The sequence below is a fragment of the Dipodomys merriami genome, unplaced genomic scaffold, assembly GCF_024711535.1.
Source record: "Dipodomys merriami isolate MVZ:Mamm:240054 unplaced genomic scaffold, mDipMer1.0.p SCAF_348, whole genome shotgun sequence".
NCBI classification, from domain to species: domain Eukaryota; kingdom Metazoa; phylum Chordata; class Mammalia; order Rodentia; family Heteromyidae; genus Dipodomys; species Dipodomys merriami.
Genome location: NW_027205026.1, coordinates 602,043 through 618,685, shown reverse-complemented (window position 1 = coordinate 618,685; position 16,643 = coordinate 602,043). Strand labels below are relative to the sequence as shown.

The window sequence follows — 16,643 nt, the reverse complement described above, 5'->3', positions numbered from 1 at the left end:
GAGCTTCATTCTGCCCCAGTCCAAGCTCATCTGAGTCCACCTCAGCACTGATGACAGAATGTGCACATCCCTCAGTCTGGTATTTTCTACAGCAGTGATTAAACTATGGTGGCTTACATTTAGATTTTGTTGCCTATTACTTCTAGAAAAAACAAAACTTCGACAGACATACAATTCATCACTTTTTATATTAGTTAACTGATGAGTCTCACTGAAACCATGACAGAAATCCTAGAATACAGAGGACAAAAATGGATAACCCAATCAAGACCGCTTCAGGGAGCCAACTACTAAAATGAACTAAAAGCTTGGCTTGAGAACATGCAACCAAGATCCTTTAGGGAGTGTGGCTCCCTGCACATCCACAAACACCACCACTACGCCTGCCAGGCGAGAGAGATAAGGCTTCCACAAGGTCGGCCGAGAGCAGATGGCTGAGCTGCAGTTCTAACCACAGTGAATACAATGCTTTTCCTGACCTAGTCGCAGCTCTTGGTCTAGGAGAGCCCAGGCTAAGCAAGGAAGAAAGAGCCAACTAAGTTTTACCTTTTTCCCCGTTTGTTTCTCTACCATGTCGTTGCTGAGAGGAAAGTCTTCTTGCTGTGGTGTTTTAGAACACCCACCCTTGGGCATCGTTTTGCTCCCCTCGTTTGATCTTCATTTATGCTACCATCGCTTCGTCATCAACTGTCTGCTTCAAAAGAGAAAACATGAGATTAAAAATTGGTAAAGCAAAGCCAGAGGTGGAGCTGTAGCAAGTGGTAGAGCACTAGCCTTGAGTGAGACAGTTCAAGTTCAAGCTCTTAGTTCAAGACCCAGGACTAGTAAAAACCAAAGTTGGTGAAGCCAACGAGGCAGGACAAAACCTCAGAACACAAACCAAACTGACCAGCTGACCAGCTAAGGTGTGCAACCACTCTGACCTGGGCTGACCAGGGCCCTGGCACCTCGGAGGCAAGCTCCCAGGGTTACTGACAGCGCTGAGTGACAGGGACAAAGTAGATCAAGGAGGCCGAACCCTGCCAGTGCCTGGTCTTAGGCCGCTTTGGTGAGAACACCACCACTGGTGGAGAGGGCTGAATGGATCCTAGGGGCTCTGCCTCTGCACAGACAAGGCTCCATGAACACCTGCATCCTCAGGTCAGGTGGATCATGAGTTTAAGGCTTAGCCACTCAACCACATAGAATCAGCTCCCGTCCTTCACACACCCAGGTAGAAGGCAGGAGGAAAAATCTGCTTTTCATAAGGCACCAAGCACACCTAATTAACTCTACAACTTCTTTCAGGTAAAATGTCCAAGCACAAGCATACAATGCTTTGAGGAAGGCCTCAAGGTCTCCGTCTATGCCTGCAGCTCCAGACTCTTCCTGAGCTAGACGCTCTGGCTTCATGTTTCCCAGGAAATCTGAAGACATGCACTGCATTGAACATTTTGGCATCCAAACACTTGCTGGTCAGGGACCATTTCTTAAGGGTTAGACAAGGGTTCACCTACAAATGAACCCTTTTGTCTATACTTTATACACAAGCCAACCATTTCTTGCTAACCACCAAGTAACTAGAAAAATATTTCTCTGGCACAAAGCCTGAAAGGATTTCAAACTAGCCCATTGCTCCTGAGCCATCTGTCCTGCCCTGCCTCTTGACCACTAGAGTACAGCAGGCTTCCATCCTTCTGTCCAGCCTCCTTCTAGTCTCTTCTCTCTCAGTATGATTTATCTGCACCCTAGCTTTTCAGTAGCACTAATAGGAGGACCAAGGAAAAACATTCTGATTTATCTTTTTTGTAACCTCTAGGCTCCACACACGCATATATACACATGCACGCGCACGCGCACACACACACACACACACAGACACACGCACGCATGTTCACACCCTGTACTCTCTTCCCTTGGCAACATACCATGCTGCATGAAGCACCAATTCAACCGTGTTCTGTACCGTAGCCCTACTTCCCTGCTTCTCTCTTCAAGGTCACACTGAGAGTCAACGTTTTTCACGTCCCCAGGCCCTGCTGTGAAATTGCAGGACCCTTCTACATAACATCATCTTAAGATCCTGTCTTGTTTTTCAACAGTAATGGATAAAACCTGCTTTTGGTATCTAGCATAAGAACACATGTAAAGGTATTTTGGGGAGAGGGATAAAGCCATCAAGACATTCATTTCCACTGGGAGCCGGTGGCTCACGCCTGTAATATTAGCTACCCAGGAGGCTGAGATCTAAGGCTTACAGTTCAAAGCCAGCCTGGGCAGGAAAGTCCCAAGACTCTTATCCCCAATTAACCACCAGAAAACTGGGAAGTGGTGTTGTGGCTCAAAGTGGTAGAGCTCGAGCCTTAAATAAAGGAGTGCAGGGACAGTGCCAGGCCCTAAGTTCAAACCCCATACCCAACTCCTTTCTACTCTCTGACCAAAAAAAAAAAAAAAAAAAAAAAAGAAAAAAGACATTCACTTCCTACTGTGTCTCTCCAATAATGCCAGAGAGCAGTATACCTCCATCCATGTGGGTATGTTTTCTCTACCTAGAACTGTGATCTCTACATTATGCAATTTCCCCCACAAAAGTGGGCTGTCTTCAGAGGTAGAGTGTGGCTCAGATGGTAGACTGCTGGCCTGGGAAACACAAGACACTGAGTGGGCAGGGGCAGAGAGGATTCTCATTGGAACTGGGGCTTTGTATGAGATGGGTACAAATTTAAAGATGATTAGGTTTTGAGGGGTAGGAACTCAGGAGGTGAAGGGGGTGAGTATGATTGTAGTATTCCTTATATATATATGAAAACAAATAATGAAAGCCATTAAAATTGCTGTAAAGGGGAGACAGGATAAGAAACAATAATGGAGGAGGTAAATTTGATCAGATACATTCATTATGTGCATAATACCTTTGCACAATAAGTATATGTTAATAAAAGGAAAACTATTAAATTTTATTTAAAAATAGAATAGCTGGCTGGGTGGGTGCCAGTATCTATATACTAGCTACTCATAAGGCTAAGATCTGGGGACTACATTTTGAAGCCAGCCCAGGAAGGAAAGTCTGAAACTCTTATCTCCAATTAACTGTTAAAAAAAGCCAGAAGTAGCGCTGTGGCTCAAATGGTAGAGCACTAGACTTGAGAAAAAAAAAAGCTCAGGGACAGCACCCATGTCGTGAGTTCAAGCCCTAGAACTGACACACATACATACACACACCCCTTGCCTATCCACTCATAGTAAATAAAACGAATGAGCAGTTTCCACGGGAACGCCCTGGCTGCAGCTGTGTCTGTGGACACTGCACAGAAGGACCAGTGGTGCTGAAGCCCAAACAAGGACCTCATGCGTGTCAGGCAAGCCCTGTACCACGGAGCCACACCCCACCCCAGTGGTCGACCAAACACAAAGCAGTATCACCAGGGAAGAAAAGGGCATTCTCACTCCTGAATTTTTTCCTTTTTTCGGTACTGGATACCTTTCTTTCATTTTAATTTTTTTTTTCTCAAGGCTACCCCCTTACCACTTGAACTGATCCTCCACTTCCTGCTTTTTGCTGGTTAATTGGAGATTTTTCTGCCTGGGCAGGCTTTGAACAGCAACACTCAGATCTCAGCTCGCAAGTGGTGAGATTACAGGTGGGAGCCACCAGAGACCAACTGACTGGATCTGAGGTCTGGCAAGATGCGACGTGAAAGCCCACGCAGGCGAGCTAGGCCACTCTGCTCCGTGGAGGACGCACAGGCCTCCTTACCTCAGACGGCTCATCTACCACAGCTTCTGACTCATTACCTCCTGACACCAAGAGTTCTCTTCCCTCAAAGACACAGAAAAGTAGCTTCCCAGCACTGAACAAGAAGAGAGTCCAGAAAACCAGGAGTCTGTGGAGAAGGTCTTCAAAAACAGAAAAATGCCTGGGCGCTGGTGCAACCCACAGGAAAAGCCACTGCAGTGGATGTCCCCACGTGGGGAAAAGCGCTGTCCAACCCTGCTGGTATATATAGCATGGGGACAACGTCCAGGTGGAGGTGGCTGAAGGGTGGCTGGGACCTCGCCATGTCCATCTATGAGCACTGCCAGCAAAGGAAGCCCTACCAGCCCCAGGGAACCTGTTATAAGATTACTGCAGCCCGAGAAAGAGCAGAGCCATCAGGACAAGAAGCCTAGTACTAACAAAACATACAAAGCCAAGACTGAGAATCCAGGACTCTGAAACTCCCAAATGAATTCATTCAGAAACTTAGGAAAAGCTTTGGGACCACAAAAAGAAGATGGAGGCAACTAAATAGTCGGAATAAGTCCTGAAAAAAATCCACTTAGAGAAGAAAAGATCTAGAACCTGGTAAATGAGAGAAAACACGAGTACTAGAGCCAACCTCCCAGAGGCCCAAAATTCAGAGAGGCAAAGATACATCAGGAAGCCAATCACAGGACAAAACTGTCAGGGAGGAGGGCAGATCATATGGAAGCAAGAATTTTAAATGCCCAGGTAGCTACCATTAGAATTTGGAGAAAACTAATTGCAGACTGAACTACTAAATTTGGTCTTATCATTGAGAATAAGCACAAATAAAGACATTTTCAATATTCAGAAAATATGCAGAAACAGGCAATGGGCAGGAAGGGGAGAGGAGGGGAGAAGGAGGAGAGAGGAGGAGAGAAGAGGGGAAGGGGGGAAGGGGAGGGGAGATACAGAAAACCACCGTGAGCCCCAGTGCCTTTCCTGCGGGATGATGTGTGGTCCTACTGGCATAGGTCAATGGAATGAAGCCAAGCCAGATCTAGCTTGCTTCCTGTGTGTACACACCCCAAAAAGAATAGGTTTTATAATTTAATGGGCTTAAGGAACATGAAAAAATAAGTCAAATGAAGGCTAGTGTTTTGTGAAACTTAAAAACAGTATGGAATTAGAACTTCAGTATCCATAAAGTTTTTTTTTTTTTTTTTGTTGGTTATGGGGCTTGAATCTGGGCCTGGGCGCTGTCCCTTAGCTCTTCAGCTCAAGGCTAGCACTCTACCGCTTGAGCCACAGCGCCACTTCTGGTTTTCTGGTGGTTCATTGGAGGGAAGAATCTCACAGACTTTCCTGCCCAGGCTGGCTTTGAACTGCAGTCCTCAAGTCTCAGCCTCCTGAGTAGCTAGGATAATAGGCCTGAGCCACCAGTGTCCAGCTTCTATAAAGTTTTAATTAAAGGGATGCAGCTAGCAGGATATCAGTGGTTCACATCTGTAATCCTATTTACTTAGGAAGCAGAGAGCTGAAGGTCGTGGCTCAAAGGTAGATCAGGCAGGAAAGTCTGGTGAGACTCTTATCTCCAATTAACCGTTAAAATGGGAGGCAGGAGTGTGGCTCAAGTAGCAGAGCAAAGGGGAAGTGCCCAGCCCTATATTCAAATCCCACTACTGGCACAAGAAAATAAAATAAAATGGATGCAGCCAATCTGCTCATTTTAACTTTTTTTTTTTGGGGGGGGGTGCGTCACTGGTAGTGTTGGGGATTGAGCCCTAGATCTAGTGCATGTAAAACACATGCTCCAACTCCATTCATGCTCTTGTCTGGCCACCTTCACTGCAAGGGTTATGAAGTTCAATGTGTATCCTCTCTGGTCCTTTTTGAGTTTGCTGTGCCCTTCACTGGCACAGTGGTTCTCAGGGTTTTGTCCACAAACTCCTTTTGGGGTTCTGCGAGGTCATCCTGAAAAGTAACGTATCATGTCATGTACCCTTTCCAGTGCTGACATGGGCACCGGTGTGTGTGTGTGTGTGTGTGTGTGTGTGTGTGTGTGTGTGTGTGTGTGTGTGTGTGTGTGTGTGTGTGTGTGTGTGTGTGTGTGTGTGTGTGTGTGTGTGTGTGTGTGTGTGTGTGTGTGTGTGTGTGTGTGTGTGTGTGTGTGTGTGTGTGTGTGTGTGTGTGTGTGTGTGTGTGTGTGTTGGGGGTGGGGTAGGGCAAAGGGATGGACAGATAATGAACACTGAGCTACAGGTGAGGTCTTTGCAGTCACTACTAGTTACTCTCATGGGGACTGCAGCAAAACCTTCCCATGTCACCTACAACCCTCCTTAATAAAGCTTATTAAATTGTGACCACTGAGTCCTGTCTTTTTAGTATTCTGTGACCAATGAAAACATACAAAGCACTTCTGGTGTATACCATGTATTACCAGGAAAAGCATCAGAGCAAGATTAACTGTAGATGCTGGAATACATCAGTCACTAGTGCTCAATCCCTTATACAAAGTGGTATACTGTGTGTAGAGCCCTGCATACTTCCTGTATATTTACGTCATCTCTAGATGACTTATGGTACCTGACAAAATACTGCGTAAACAACTGTTATAGATACTGTTTAGGAAACAGTGACAAAGACATCAGCCCGCAGATATTCAATAAATGATCCATCTTTTCTTCTAACTTTTTCTATCTCCAGCTGGTTTAAACTACCAGGCAAAAGGAAAAGGTGAAGCCTGTGGACAAGCCCAGAGAGCAGGAAACTCCAGGCCACACTCACAGTGGGTTAAGGATAATAAGAAGGGGAAATAGTCTCAGTGGGAAACAACCTCATGCAAATAGTTAAAAGGAAAAAAGAGTTGAGGTGTTGACATAGGCATATAATCCTACTACTCTGAAGATGAGGCCAGCCCCAGCTACACAGCAAGATCTAGTCTCAAAAAGTAAAGAAAAACTAAGCACATACATTAGTATTCATTCACAAAAGTAAAGTCACAGTTAGAAACTTGAATCAGGGCCTGGGAAGTTGGCTCAGTGGTAGAGTGCTTGCCTCATATACATGAGGCCCTGGGTTCATTCCACATAAACAGAAAAAGCCAGAAGTGGTGCCGTGGCTCAAGTGGTAGAATGCTAGCCTTAAGCAAAAGAAGCTCAGGGACAGAGCCCATGCCCTGAGTTCAAGCCCCAGAGGACCAGCAAAACTCTCTCTCTCTCTCTCTCTCTCTCTCTCTCTCTTTCTCAACAGTGACTCAAATGACATGATCTTCGGCTGAAGGTGTGGCTACAGTGGAACACAAGCAAGCACCGCCAGTGCTACCCAGAAACAGCATAACACTAATGCAGAACTGATGGCCAGAACGTGAATTGAATGCAGACATGAACTGAGGCTCACAGTAGGTGCTAACATGGGACTAAGGAACATCTGGGTTGTAGCATCAACAAAGCTGTATACCCATGTGAAATACTATAACCTAGCTCCTGCTTACATCACTCATGAAATCTATCCTGCACAGCAGATCTAAGTATCAGGGGTAACTGTGCCAATGAAAGGCAGCGAGGGTCTCTTAACCAGTCGTAAGAAATGCCTGCCACGCTTGGACAGGGAAGGTGGCTCAGTGGTAGAGCACTCTCCTCGCATGCATGAGGCCCTAGGTTTGATTCCTCAGCACCCCATAAGCAGAAAAAGCTGGAAGTGGTGCTGTGGCTCACGTGGTAGAGCGCTCGTCTTGAGCTGAAGAGCTGAGGGACAGCGCCCAGGCCCTGAGTTCAAGCCCCACAATTGACAAAAAAAAAAAAGATAAAAAAGAAATGCCTGCCATGCTAGACAGTAGCTCAAGTGGCATAGTACCCTTTAGAAAGCAAGAGGTCCCGAGTTCAAACCTCAGTACCACCAAAAAGAAAAAGGGGGGGTGAGGGGGGAATGGGAATGGTGGTCCACACCTGTAGTCCGAGCACTTGGGAGAAACAAAGAGGATAAGGAGTCTGTAGTAAGATGGGCTCTACAGTGAATTCTAAGCCAGCCTAGGCTATACTACAAGACCCTGCCTCCAATACCTGAAGGAAGGGAGGGCCGGCCAGCCAGCTGGCCTGAAGATACTGAATCATCTCAAGCTGGGATTATCATTCAAGGTCACTTTGCCAAAAGGAAGAGCGTTTCCTACACACATACTGATAAAGCTCTTACCAACAATACAAAGAATGCCCGCAAATCAAAGGAAAGACAAATCATTTAATATAAAAATGGACACAGGCTTATACAAGCACTTTACAGAAGAGTGCCAAAAGACAAGTATACAGATAAAAAGTCTCCAACTTCACTAGTAGTCAAGGAAATGGAAATTAAAACCAAAATAATATGCTATGAATTGGTAAAGATGTCAAGCAAGGAAAACTGATTCATTCTGATGAAAGTATAAAATGAACCTTGGCACCATCAACTTTAACTGACACAAGCATATTCTAAAATCCAGCATATTCTAAAATTCCCAGTTCTGGGAACGGGACCAAAGGAAATGCACATGGAAATGCACCAAGAGAATGTGCAAAATATTTATGCAACGTTTTTGTAATAGGCCCAAACCAATAGTATTCTGCTATGAGGTAAACAGGGAATACAGCAAAGAAACAAACACAATAACGTGAGTAAAGCTCACAAATAATATATTTACATAACTTCTCCAAAACAATAAACACCAGTGCTTGGGACCTATCTGGGGTGAAATGGAGATGGAAGGCTGAGGCCTAAGTGGGGTTTCAAAGTGAAGGTCACACAGGTATTTGCTTTGAGATATGTGAATTGTGCATTTTGATTTTAGGAACTGCCAGGGAGTTGTGCGACATTTCGCAACAAAAATGTTAAAAACTGGGCAAGTGATGTCTAACACTTGACATATATTATTCCATGGAAGTGAAAGTACTACAGACCTTGAATACCACTTGTCTCTTCTTAAGTGGTCCTAGCTGGTCACTCTGAGAACAACAGGACCATCTCAAGGTTGCCTGGTACACAGAGTGAACTGAATCTATGTGCATAGCACACAGCATAGAAGAGGAACCTCTAACTTCTGACAAGGTACAGGTAAGCATACAACTCTGGGAAGATGCAGATGAAAAAGGCTGGAAAGGGATTAGAAATAATACTTGTATTACACAAGAGGAATTAAGATGCAGCCTACATGTGATGAAAAAGGACAGAGATGTAAATGTACGTGTTAAAGGTTTAAATGAATGACTAAAAACAGTAATCACAGCAAAGCATGGAAAACAGAATAAAACAGTGAATCAGGAAATCCTGCAAGGCTTGGCTGTAGAGAAGCCACACACCAATGAAGAGGAAGGTCAGAAGGCTGTGGCTGTCTGAGCACTGCTGGAGGGAATGTGAAAGGAAGGAGGCCCTGGGAGGCTGTGAGGCATCACCCTGAAGCCCAGCAACCCCCTCCACAGTCAACGTGCTCTAAGCCACGGACAGAGAGAGACATGAAGGTTGTATATGCAGGGCGACTTGGCACCACCTACTATTCAGCCGCTCACAGCAGGTTAAGGGACCAAGATTTATTGCCACCCAGTGCTCTTCATGTCAAAGTGGACAGAACAAGTGGAGAAAAGATGGGCTACCAGGTGCCTATGGCTCACGCCTGTCATCCTGGCTACTCAGGAGGCTGAGATCTGAGGATCACAGTTCAAAGCCATCCCGGACAAGGAAAAGTCCATGAGACTCTTATCTCCAATTAACCACCAGAAAACTGGAAGTGGCACTGTGGCTCAAGCGGTAGAGTGCTCTCCTTGAGCTGAAGGGCTAAGGGACAGCGCCTAGGCCCAGAGTTCAAGCCCTATCTCTCTCTCTCTCTCACACACACACACTCTCTCTCTCTCTCTCTCTCTCTCTCTCTCTCTCTCTCTCTCTCTCTCACTCTCTCTGGGTATAATTCTAAGTCTACTTAGAAATGTGGAGGAGCACTAATAATAACAAGTAATAGAGGTGATCTGCAACTCCTCATTGCAAATGCTATGGCTACAACTGAACAGATCCCCCTCAAGGGCTCTGTGGGGGCATCCCACTTTGCCCTCTCAGGCTCCTGGGATGGAATGCTTTGCCTATGGGATCTCCCAGCGAGCACCAGGATGAGACAATTTGTAGGCCATACCTAGGAAGTGCTGGGCATGGCCTTCTCCTCTGACACCAGCACAGTGCCTCTGGATCCTGAGTGTACGCAAATGCCCAGTCCAGGATGAGAGTCGCTCTGAGTGGGTGTCCTGTGTCCAACCTTATCATTATCTCCTGTGGCTAGGACACCAGGTATGGAATTTGGCTAACAGTCAGCTGAGGACCAACCACACTGGCCACACAGGCTACGTGAACACGGCAACCATCTCTCCACGCGACCCTTTCTGTGCTTCAGGGGGCAAGGGTGGCCCGCTCATGCCGTGGATCTCAATGAAGGCAAGCACCTTTACAGACACTAGATGATGGGGACAGCAGCGATGTCCTGTGCTTCAGCCCACCCACTACTGGCTCTGTGCTACCACAGGCCCCAGCACCAAGATCTGGGACTTAGAAGGCAAGATTGTTGCAGAGGAACTGCAACAAGAAGTTAACAGCACCAGCAGTAAGGCAGAGCCGTCCCAGAGAACTCTGAGCCTGGTCATCTGATGGCCAGACTCTGCTGGCCACACTGACAGCCTGGAGCAAGTGTGGAGCTGACCACCGGCACTGGTTAGGAACGCGTGGCAGAGCTTCAGATGTAAACTGACTCTAAAACTAGAAGAGAGGAAAAGGAGTAGAATGTATAGCGGCTTAACATGGTCCATCCATGTAATCCGCCTGGCTAAGGAAGAAAATCACAAACGACTAACAGCTAGTTCAGAAAAGCCAATACTCATGAGAAAATCACTCAGCAAAGCAAGCGTGGGTAGAACAACTCCCAACACACAGAGACGTCATCATCTGCAGGGTGACAGCTGTCACTCCCATGGCAGGTGTGATGTCAAAGATGGACGTCTGCTCCTTGCTTCTGGCTACACCACCGCTACCACAGCCGTACTGGAAATCCTGGCTAGCACAGCGAGGAGAAGAGGAGCCGTACTGGAAATCCTGGCTAGCACAGCCAGGAGAAGAGGAGGAAATCAAAAAGGAAGAAATACGATCATTTCTATCTAAAGCTGACACAACTGTTTATGTAGAAAATAAAAAACAAGGGCTGTCAAAGTGGCTCAGGTGGTAGAGCGCTAGCCTTGAGCTGAAGAGCTGAAGGACAGCACCCAGGGCCCAGAGTTCAGGCCCCACGACCAGCAAAATAAAAATAAATAAAAAAAAGAACAATACACAAACAACTCCTAGAAATAACAAAGGTCCAGCAAGGCTGCTGAATACAAGATCAACACCAAAAACTCAGTTTTGTTTCAACGGATCTACTTGCATGGAGCATAAGGAAACAAACACTGGCACAAATGCTGCTGGGAAGCAGAGACAGGGCATCTCTCCCCTAGCTGAGAGGAACATGTAGTGGCTTTCAACCTGGCTGTGATCTGCACCCTTGGTCTCCTCAGCAAAGAAAAGAAAATTATTAATACATTCAGATGGCATGGGGAATCTCCAGATAACTCTGCTGTGTGAAAAAGCCAAACTCCCGCAGATGACCTGGGCCACCCACTGACTATCATCCTGCAGTAACAGCACCGTCCATCTCAGAAACCAGCCCTGGATGCCAGCAGACGGACAGGACCAGAAAGGCTCCCAAAAGCATCTCACGACGGTGGCGTACCCACCTGTGTACATTAATGTGGGGTGGCTGCAGAACACGCACACCAAATCAAACTCCAGGTCTAATGCACAACCTTCAGTGGGCTTCAGTAGTACTGTTGCTTCTGGGAGATGCAGGGGGCTCAGAGGACACGAATATTGTTATCACTTCCCAGGGGTCTATAAGTATTTCAATGCAGGGGGGGCTCAGAGGACACGAATATGTTATCACTTCCCAGGGGTCTATAAGTATTTCAATGCAGGGGGAGCTCAGAGGACACGAATATGTGATCACTTCCCAGGAGTCTATAAGTATTTCAAAATAAAAAGGGCTTTGCTAAAAACAAAAACACAAGAGTCGAGGAAACTTCCAGGTGTGATAGAAGAATTCTACTTTTTTTAAAATTGTGGCGCTAGATTCTTGATTGTACATATTTTCGAAAACCCAGTGAACAGTGAGTGCATTTTAAAAGAATAAATTTGTGTGTGTGTAGCGCTCTACCATTTGAGCCACAGCTGCTCCTCCTCCTCCTCCTTCTTCTTCCTCGTCATCCTCCTCCTTCTTTTTCTTCTTCTTCTTCTTCTTTTCTTCTTTTGTTGCTGTTGTTGTTTTGGGGTCAGTTAATTGGAAATAAGAGCCTCACAGACTGTCCTGCTTGTGCTGGCTTTGAACTGCAATCCTCACAGCTAGGATTACAGGCGTAAGCCACTGGCAAAGCTCAGCTATAAATGAATTTTATGAATACCAATTGTAAAGTGGTTTAAAAGTAATTGGTAACACTACAATTTTAATTTGTATAGAAAGAGGAAAAGGGCAAGGTAAAGAGGATGTGATAATAGATAAAGCCTCATGAATTTACATGATTTAAAATAATAAACAGCTAGACAGAGTGGTGTATGACTGTAATCCCAGAATTTAGGAGAATGAGCAGGAGAATGGTTAAGTTTCAGGTCAGCTTGGGTTATAAAAAGCCTCGCCTGGGCTGTATACAAGCCCTATCTCAAAAATAAGCAAGCAAACAAAAACATTTTCAACAAATTGAAAGGACGTAAGGTATCAGACCACTGTCAGGGTGCTGGAGCGCACTGGTCACCAACCACCGTACCAAATAATACTGCAGCGCCTCAGTTTCTAGGGTCAGACATGGGCTCTTGGCACCTGCAGTTGGGCACTAGGAGTCAGCCACTGGGTGTTGACCAGGGACGGAGCATCTACTTCCCAGACAGAAAAATTCGTCTAGATTTTGGCCAAAGGCCCTAATTCCTCACTGTGGAGACTTGAAGTGTCCATGGGGCTCTATTCCATCCTATTTTTTAGAAGTGAATTACAAAGACCAGTCATTGTCAAATGCAGGAAGGAGGTTCCACCTTCTGAAGGAAGCTGCGACACTACCATTCTAGTGACTTCTTAGTAAACACGGCCATGTGACTGCAGTACTAACCTCCTATGCCCCCTCTCTCTCGTTAGTTGTGGGGCTTGAACTCTGGGCCTGGGCGCTGTCCCTCGGCTTTTCAGCTCAAGGCGAGCGCTCTACCACTTGAGCAACAGAGCCACTTCCAGTTTTCTAGTGGTTTATTGGAGATAGGAGTCTCACAAGACTTTCCTGCCCTGGCTGGCTTTGAACCACAATCCTCAGATCTCAGCCATCTGAGTAGCTAGGATAAAAAGCTTGAGCCACTGGTACCCAGCTCCTATGCTCTTAAGAAAAAATTTAAACAAAGACTCGAGTTTCGTTTCAAAAGCATCACTCTTGGTAGTTGTTTCAATGATTATTCTGAAACTACTGAGTAAATGGAGTGACATAGGCCAAAGGAAAGCTTTTCAGTAGCTTGAAGAAGCTGAGTTTTGAAAAGTAGGAAAGGACTGGCAGGTGTAAAATAGAAGATAGCAGGTAGAAGCGTTCCTCTGTTTCAGCTGGAGTTACCAGTCTTATGTCCTACTACATTTTGTTTAGAACTCCTTAGGTCTTGGCATTGATGAAACCTGTGAACCCCAGCCTGCACCAGGAACAAGGGCCTTAAAGCACCCTTCTGCTCGAGGGAGCGAGCTGGCAGGAGTCAGGGAAGAGGCGCTTTCACAGATGTGTCCCCAGACAGGACAAGCTGCATCTTCACGGCTCTGAAACTAGACTGAAGTGAAACCAGACTGCTAAGGGGCACAGGTCACAACACGACAGAAATTTAGTTACATTCCCAATGGCAAATGTACTGGACAACGGATACTAACACCAATCTATATTTTCCTCCTTTTTCTTTTTTGTTTTGTTTTGGTTTTTGCTTTTGGTGATACTAGAGTTTTGAACTCGGGGCCTTGTTCTTGAGTCATGTCTTTGGCTGTGTTGGTCACGTTCTGAATCGTTTCATGTTTATACATGGGCTACCCTGGACCAGAATCCTATTTAAACTTCTGATGTAGTTGAGACGGCAGGCATGCACCAACATGTGCACCCAGATTCTTACACGCTGAGAACTCTTCCTAGCCTAGAGCCGCTGACCATGCCAATCTCCACACGCCAAGTGACTAGGATTGCCGGTGTGAGCCAGCGCACCTCGCCATCTTTTCCTTCTTTAGCACCAGAAAACTTCAAGGACAGGTTCTTAGAATTACCTACCAAAACTTTTTTTTCCCTTTCATTGAAACAAAAGCTGTTTCTGAATCTGTTTCTTCTGTAACAGAGAAGCGACAGCATTCTGCTCCCTGGGTCACAGGGTGAGACCCCGCGGTGTCTGCGTGCAGTGTCTCGCGTCTGCTCTCTCTCTCTCTCTCTCTGGCCAGACACCTCTCTAGTGATGCCCTCCCAGCCCTGCAGGACTTTTCATTCCACTCCAAATCTGCAGTCATGGAGGAACAGGAAGCTCTGTGAGTGGAAAAGCATTTGCAACCCAGAGCTGATAGGAATGCCACTCTAGCCCAATCCCCTGTTTTCCACCTTGTGTACAGTAAGGGCATGATTACATCCCTTGGAGGACTCTGGCGACCAAATAAAGCTGTGCCTACTAACTGGAAGAGCACTGCAAGGAAACGAGGTACAGGCTGGGTGTCCCTGGGTTCAAAGCCGAGTACCGCACTCTCAGAGGCCTGGGCTGTAAGAAGCCGCTGCTCAGAGAGCTCTGATTTCCCCCTCCGCGTCTCCCAGGGGTGCAGCTGAGACAAACTGTCCCTTCCTGCTGGAAAAGAATGGAATTCAGCAGAAGGTCCAGTCTCCTCCTCTGCTACCTGCATTTACCATCTTAGTACCTACGTATGGTTTTATTGTCACGGCACAGGTTCCACTGTTCAGAATTTAGTAGCAGCTACAAAGAACCAAGGCATAACCCCAAGAATCCTAAACTGTTCCTGCCCAGCATTCTCAGGGGGTACAGGCATCTTTTGGAGTATGCACACATGCCTGCACATGTCTTATTAGACAGTAGGTCTGGAGGACACAGTCCCCATGAATGCAGTACTGCTATCCCAAGGAGGGCTCAGACCAAGGAGTTAAAACTTTTCCATCATGAACATGGTCCTAAAATTATTGTGGGGCATGCTGAACAAGAAAACTGAGCACAGAAAGCACAGTTGCATGGCCCTCCTTTTACACACGTCTAGCCTTTTCCCATTTCTATGCTCTGCACCAGAGAGGTCCATGTGTGACCAACCATGAACCTGCCAACACAGGACTATCGGCAGAGTCACAGTTTGTGTCAGGGTTTGTGCTAGGCATTGTGTATTCTGTGTCTGACCCAGGTAATGACTTGTGTCTACCATCACAGCTTCACTGCCCTAAACATATTTCTTTCTTTGCTTTCTCTACCCATCCCTTGGCCTTCCCTAATCGCCAGCAACTTTGGGTCTTTTAACTCTCTCTCGTTTCGCCTTTTCCAGATGCCATGGAACATCGCGGCACATCATGTTTTCAGATGGGCTTCTGGTAGTGTATCTATTTCAGGTTCTTCCGCGGTTTTCTGCTTTGTTCTCCCCTTAACACTGAATAATCTTCTCTCTAGTACTGAATAACATTCCATTGTCTTGCTGTACCACCATTTATTCATCTATTCACTTACTGAAGGACAATCTGGCTGCCTCCATTTTTGGCAATGAGGAATAAAACTATTTTTCTTTTTTGGAGGTCTCACTATTTAGCCCATTCTGGCCTCAAACTCAAACCTGCCCTAGGCCTAGTATTACAGGCTGCATAGTCATGTCTGGCTTATAAAGTGAAATATCAGAGTATAAAATTTCAGAAAGTATTACACTCACCGCCACATGAGGAACATCATTCTGTTATCACCTGTTATCTGTGCTAGTGCATATGTGTGTACAGTGTGTTGTAAGCAGAAGCTTTTCTCATTACAGGAAACAACATTTCAGAAACAGAAATGTTGCTTAACTGGTTCAGAGCTCTCCATTTGTTATCAGGTATGCCTATAACAGACAAGAACAAAGCAGTTCTCACACCCAGTAAGGACCACATCTGTGCCTGGTGCTGTGGTGGAGCAATAAAGCTAGGGATATGAATCAACTGTGTGTGTGTGTGTGTGTGTGTGTGCGCGTGCGTGCGTGTGTGCGTATGCGTGTGCATGCCTAATGTTGGATTTCTGGCCTTGGATTCATTCTGGAGCTCAAAGAAATAAAGAAAGAAATGGGATGCTTGTCATTTCTACTTCCACTAAGCAGCCTTGGCTTCACTATCACATGTCTCCTCTTCTCTGGCAAGCCAGCCTCTGTTCATCAGCTTCATCCCCCAGAAGACTGAGGTCCTACCACTTCCAACCCAGGCTGTCACTGGGCACAGTGAATACAAAGTGATGTGATGGTGGGGGTGGGGGCTGCCATTCAGGTAGGCAGCCAGGAGCTTTGGAGATAGCCAAGGCAGGTGAACCGGCTAGACCTGAGCAAGGACAGCTCAGCACAGGCTCTGTCCACATCCCTCTGATGGAAGAAGCTACCCACCAAGGACATATCGTGTATGTGCATACTAACCTGAATAAAACAGACTCGAACTGGGATTAAAGAAAGAGGTCCACTATCAAGAGAGCAGACGGCCCATGGTGGAACCCAGATACTGCACACAAGGGCTCACAGGACACACTGGATTCCAGAAGCAAGGGAAGAACACGTGGCAGTGGGCTTTGTGTGCACCCAGGGTCCATGGTCGTGAAGTAAGGGAGACATTACTGGGGGAGACCTCTGTGTCTTTGTGATTGCAAAGGT

General features: G+C 46.3%; 1 protein-coding gene across 3 annotated transcripts in view; it reads right to left on the bottom strand.

The window, feature by feature from the left end:
• Positions 1-16,643, bottom strand: part of Ankrd11 (ankyrin repeat domain containing 11) — a 149,069-nt gene that overhangs the window by 33,977 nt on the left and 98,449 nt on the right. For 2 of the 3 annotated variants that reach the window (XM_069987844.1, XM_069987846.1), the window contains one exon: positions 547-694. In XM_069987844.1, coding sequence (XP_069843945.1) covers positions 547-633 — 87 coding nt within the window. In that variant the 5' untranslated portion in view covers positions 634-694. The remainder of the gene's footprint in view (positions 1-546; positions 695-16,643) is intronic. The other variant, XM_069987845.1, reaches the window with a different exon arrangement.